Raw genomic sequence first — 6,000 nt, 5'->3', positions numbered from 1 at the left:
GTCTCGATTGCAACTACCAATCGTCGCAGGTGAAAACAAGCGAAGGAAGGCTTATTTCAAGGTGACGCTGCTGCTGCTGCTGGTGATGACCCTCTGTGTACTTACTCATCGCTAGTCAGCTGCTCGGAGCCGCGGTACACAGCTGTCTGCTTCCGTCACAACATTTGTTCGGCCGACCAAGGTCCGTTTTTTCTCTTATTAGCAGCTTCCTCTCCTGGAAGCTACTGCTACTGTCTCTTGATTCAAATCCATTCAGTCATTAAACTGTCAACTGGGCTAACCGCAAGATGATTCCTAGCGCCATTCTCTCCGTTAGACTTGTCCGCGGACCCCAATTCAGCGGGTGCAAGGGCCCTTGGACAGCTTTGTCGCAGCTGTAGTTACCGTTTCTGCTATCGAAGACAATCCTTCCCTACTTACTTTCTTTCCACAGCGACCTGTCAATGCCTGCTACCAACCGAATAAGTAGCAACTCCAAGTAGCCATTAGTCCGTCCGGCTCCTGGCCATTTCGCGCCGTCTTGCCGCAGCTGGCCGTGCTACCATCAGCCTCAAACGTACTAACTGTCCGAACATTGCTCTGCTGTGCTCCGTAGAGTTGCGCGCGCCGCGACCCATGCATCGCCGTCACTCCGCCCGTCCCAGACACAGCAGATCCGGGCAAGTTCGTATGTTAGAGTATCTCCTTTGGTTTACCATCGTGTGTCTAGTTTGTACCCTCTGTTACTCGCTAGCCGCCGCTATACTTCGCACAGCAGTCGAGACGTGTCGTTCTCACTGCTCCCACTGCTGGTGAAGTCCGTCGTCCGCCAATATCGTCATAGTTGCCGCCGCCGCCGACGCCGTTAGCTCCCTCACTGCTCGGTCGGTTGAGCGGCCTACTCGTTAGTACGGACGTACGTTCGGCTGCTGCTGCTTTTCGCGGCGGGAAGCTGCGTGCGGGCGTTTGAGCGCGAATCTGCGGCGGTTCGGGTGGATGGTGAACTACTGTTGCTGTCGCTGCTGGGCCAATCCTTTCTCTCACCTCAGGCGCCTCGACACCGCCGCGCTACCCAATCATCGCTGGTAGCGTTCATCGTGAGGAATGACGACGGTGCCGGTGCAATGGGACAAGTTTACGCGGAGCTCTTCGGCGCGCCACAGAGCTCTTCGAAGAGCTGTGGCCCTCATCTTCGTTGTGGCGGTATTCGCTGGCGTCGAGCTCGTTGCCGACTGGAAGAAACAAGGTGAGTTTAGGTGCTATTGTTTCGGCTGCCGCTGCTGCCGTAATACAACCAACTTTCAGCAGAAGTAGAAGTTATAGAAATAATGTGATGCTGGCCGGGCGTTAGCAAGAGTGGCTCTGGTAGGCTAACTTGTCCTCTCTATTAGCCGTGACATAGATATACACACACATACATATGTATATCTATGAAACCCGTTCAATAATACGTCAGTGGTGATAAGGTCCAAATGCGTGAAAAAAAATCCGACGACCAAAGCAAGCCGCTTTACTGTGAAGCGTGGTGCATCATTAAAGAAAACCCCAGCATCACCAGTCGACTGTGTTTGATGCACTGGCTAGAAACAATGAAGTAGGATAATTACTAGTGTGTGAATATGTACGCTGTTTCTTAGTGCGACAATTCTTGCATAGCCTTGGGAATTCGGGGCTGCTGCAATACGGGGCTACGAAAGCAATCGTATCTTTAGCTTTGGCTAAAAGAAAGTAGAGTGCTATGAGACTGCGCGCGATTGAGGTAGTCAGGCCCCTAGAGAAACGGTATGCGACAGAGAAAGCCAAAGAAGGATCAACGATGGGAAAGATAACAGGAGGTTCAAGAGTCATTTCTAAAGACTCAAGATGCTCCTATTATAAACTCGGTGATTGGTTGCTCTCTGTGTATGCTAGTACGTATGAGGCGCGCTGTGAGTTTACTTCTGAACCGTGTTCGCCAAACAGCTTTATGCATTTCAATTCCGTTTAATCCTGTAATCATCACCGTGAATGCCCTATCGATGGAGGAACCTATTCGAAGGTTATCGTAAGGGCGCAACAACCTCGCGAAACGCTCAGAATGAACTCGGCGTATGTGTATTATCTGTGAGTCACCCCAGTGGAGTTGAGGGCACGACAATTTGGGCATAGTTTGGCGCTAATGCTATTTCACACACACCGCTACCACAACGGCTGTTATGATGATTATTATACAACGTACAGGCTTTCTCCCCTCGGGGTTTCTGGCGGTATCCGCCGTCGGCTATGAACGATCTATAGGAAAATATTGTTAGCTTAGAAGGACTACCGTTCAATTTAGGACATGTGTTTTTAAGCGTTGTGCCTATAGAGGTTGTGCCTCTGACCTATGAAACCGAAACTCGTGTATGTTACCAATAAAACGGTCCGCAGAGATTGATAAGCTATAAGACGACGGGAGCGGTGTTTAGTTCATATAGGCTTTCCTCCTGATGTAACACAACTTCCCTGCCTAAAGACGTGTGACGTAATCTGTTTAGATTTTATTGATATATAACAGTGTTATTCTGAGTGGCTTTCAGAAAATTTGAAGTACTATACATATCGAATAATTTTATAATATTACCTATGCTGTAAATATATTTGAGAACTATATTCATTAATAGAGTAAGTTACGCAGTGAAGTAATGAAATGTTGCAATTTTTAATGGAAATCAAAAAACTTCGACTGATGTATGCGAAAGGTGAAAATAAGATCAGATCAGCTTTGCCACTGAAATTCCTAATTGTGGTTAGTCCGCTTGTAACTTATAAACTCAAATCAGCGCTACATATATTCAATGAATGAACCGTATAACAATGTATTATACAGAGTCCACAGATCTGCACCGGATCCGAGTTTAAACGGCAGTTTTAAGTGTAAATCTAATAGTATCTGTTTAAATCAAGAGGCATATTTACCCCCATATGTATTGTATATCACAGTGACGTTAAGAACGTCTCGATAACGAAGTACTCATACTGAAACACACGCATTTTTGTTGGTGGGTTACCAATATACTCGATTACGATAACACTAAGAGAATGGTGGCTGAGGGCAGGTACGATACGATTTAGATGATTTTTTGTCAGGAAAACACACAAGTTATCACTGCAGTCTGAGCGCTAATTGAAGTAAAACTGCTACTTACCCGTGCATAATCTTGCAACCAATACAGGTAATAAATATTGTCATCGAAACAAATAGTTGTCACGCTAGAGAAAAAAAAAACTTGGGATAAACCTTCTAGTGAATTCACTTACTCGCCTCAATCAGAAAAAAAGTTAAGTTATGCATGTGCCTCATAGCTATACAAATAGTAAAATGCCTACCTTGTACAAAGATTTTCGTAGTGGTTCGATGACGGTGCTTACTTCACGCAGCGACGCGTCATCGGTGAGGACAAGCTGCGCTTGCGATTATGAAGCGATCTGAACTATACGAAATGATGTGTATAGCTTTTCTCTTCGTTTGTTTTTCATTGGGTCCAAGACTTGTTGGAGCAAGAAGAACGGACTCTGGTGGAAAATAGTATATACACCCAACGGGCACAAGTTTCATCCCAGGTTATGATGCTTTGCTTAATCAAGTCGGCAGGGATTTCGAGGCTGTTGGTCGGCTCCTCATCTCCGTATGTTCGCGAGAGCCTTGGCCAGAACTCTGTACAGTGTAAAATCTGTGTGAAATCTGTGTAAGGAGCTGAAGAACAGTCGCCCTGCTCTATAGAGGTCGGCAAAAAAAATATGCATATTGAAATTTTCCTGATCATCAACAATATCTTCTTTACAAAGCCTATCTATGTATATAAAAAGTGGGGATATATATATATATATATATATATATATATAGAGTTAAACTATGCAAGCATTATTGACATTATTACAGACAACTATTGTTCCTGCGGCTGTCACTAGTTCTATGTTAGTATGAAAATCGGTGGCGCAGCAACGAAAAAAGCGTTGCGGCGCAAAACTTATATGACGCTCCCCTATATGACAATGATTGTTTGAGCCGACTTAAAATAATTCAAGGTTTACGTGCCGTTGGACATTCCATCGGACGGTTAGCTCTTACCAGCACGAAGTGAGGTGTGTCCACGGCCGGATCTGGACCCAGATCACCAGCTTTAGCACACAAATGTTACCCACTAGGCCATCAGGGAAACTGATAACGCCGATGATGTCTACGGTATGAAATAAATTAAATTTGCGTATATGTGTCTAATGATTACATGTACCAACGTGAACGTGTACGCTCATCTAAATAATTGCTACCCTGATTATGAGTGCAGAGTGTTCTTTGATCTGAATAGCTCTCATTGACCACACGGCCTTTATGGAAAAGTTAACTGCAGCTTAAACAGCAAAAGCGCCTCCTTTAGCGATGAGTAAGCTATTTATAGTTAGGTTGAATTGCGTTTTCTTAAGGAGCGTGGATCAAAGTTGCGCTTTGGCTTCTTTTCGTAACATTGCTAAAAGTTGTGAGTATATTATTTTAGTTCTCGTTTTTTTTATTTTCTCTTGTTTATGACACCATATATATATATATATATATATATACATATATAAGGCTGGCACACTAGTTATATAACAGAGTAAGACTATTCCTTATTATAGCTTTTCTATAATGCCGCTGCGGCCTTTGTAGAACCGCGAAAACATTGCGTTTGTTGTCGAGAGGTTAAGTTTGTCAGACAAATGGTTGCGGATTGTTTTGTGTCGTTCCCCCTAAAATTAAACGAGTCTGTCCAGAAACATGCATCCGACTCCACTCGGATATTTAGGTATTACTAGGAGTGCATTGGCAGTGCAATGTAAGAAATTTGCTACGATCTTTCAAATGCGTACTAAAACCTTTACATCTAAGGCAGAAGATTATAGTGGATCTCCATAGGAAGCTATGAATCTAGCCAAGCTGTAGTGTTGATGTATGCCAAATTAAGTCTCGGAGCCAGACCACACTTTCCGCAACAGTTCTCTACGATTTCTAGACCGTAATAGGAATGATGCCGTGTGTTCTCTTTAATACCTACGTATGCACGTAGAACGCTAAATTAGCGACGAAGATGGGAGCGCCCATTTCGACCTTCATCTGAGCTAATGCAACCCGGTCCGCAGTTCCAATAGTCAAGCAACACCCAGAAGCGCCGGCGTAAAACAAATGTTATTTCCTCTAGATTGTCGTCAGGGCAATAAAGTTGCTAAGAAGTTCAGGGTTCGATTCGAACTTTTCGTTAGCTGAAAATTGTCTATGGCTTTGGCCTTTATCAATAAAAAAGTAAAATCCTTTCGTCATGAACGGGCGTACCAGGTTTACAGTCTGGCGTCAAATAACGCGTCTTCAAACCACCTTGAAAGATTTTCGGCGTTCGAAACATCTGTCTTGAACCCCAAGGATTACAGTCACCCAAATAGGAGTAATTCCCTACTATACTCAAATTAGGAAGTATAGTTGGCGTCGATATAAACAAATAAAACGCAATAATAATAACTTGGTTAAGCGTAAAACGTCCGATCTAAAAACAATTGCGTCTATTACGTCCTGATCAGAATGAGCACCTTCATGAACACCTGCTTTTGGGTGCGGCGCCCTACACCGAAGAGCTCATATTCGGTAGGACTTGACAAAATAGAGCACAGATAAATACTGTATTCTCTAAGAGAACCGTTTAAATCGTAAGGCTCAGAAAAGTACTTCTTGATTATTGGATCATAACAGAGATATACGATGTGTACTTTTGCCCTGTTTGTAGGTTAGGCAAAACGTTATTATTTCACCAGTTCGCTGACAATGTTCAGCCTACATTGAACCCGTTTATTGTCCAAGTAGAAGTTGTAGGGCACTTGAAACTGGCCAAGAACAATTTGTAAATGCCCAGTTTGCGACGTAAATCGTTGTCAAAATTGTACATAGTTAAATAGATTGCAGCTATTGCTTTTAGAATTCTGTATAGAGAAAATGCTTAGAATAGCTTATTGTACGCTTACAATTCTGTGTTGATACCA

At 43.6% G+C, this 6,000-nt stretch overlaps 1 protein-coding gene across 9 annotated transcripts in view; it reads left to right on the top strand.

The window, feature by feature from the left end:
• Positions 1-275: 275 nt before the first annotated feature.
• LOC111244765 (sodium/potassium/calcium exchanger 3-like) overlaps positions 276-6,000 on the top strand; it is a 30,844-nt gene continuing 25,119 nt past the window's right edge. For all 9 annotated transcript variants that reach the window (XM_086979366.1, XM_086979363.1, XM_086979367.1 and 6 more), the window contains exon 1: positions 276-1,225. In XM_086979366.1, coding sequence (XP_086835492.1) covers positions 1,084-1,225 — 142 coding nt within the window. In that variant the 5' untranslated portion in view covers positions 276-1,083. The remainder of the gene's footprint in view (positions 1,226-6,000) is intronic.

Source organism: Varroa destructor, unplaced genomic scaffold (assembly GCF_002443255.2).
Source record: "Varroa destructor unplaced genomic scaffold, Vdes_3.0 BEIS01000002.1, whole genome shotgun sequence".
Taxonomy (NCBI): domain Eukaryota; kingdom Metazoa; phylum Arthropoda; class Arachnida; order Mesostigmata; family Varroidae; genus Varroa; species Varroa destructor.
Note: the sequence above shows the minus strand (reverse complement) of the source record. Positions and strands in the feature narration are given on the sequence as shown.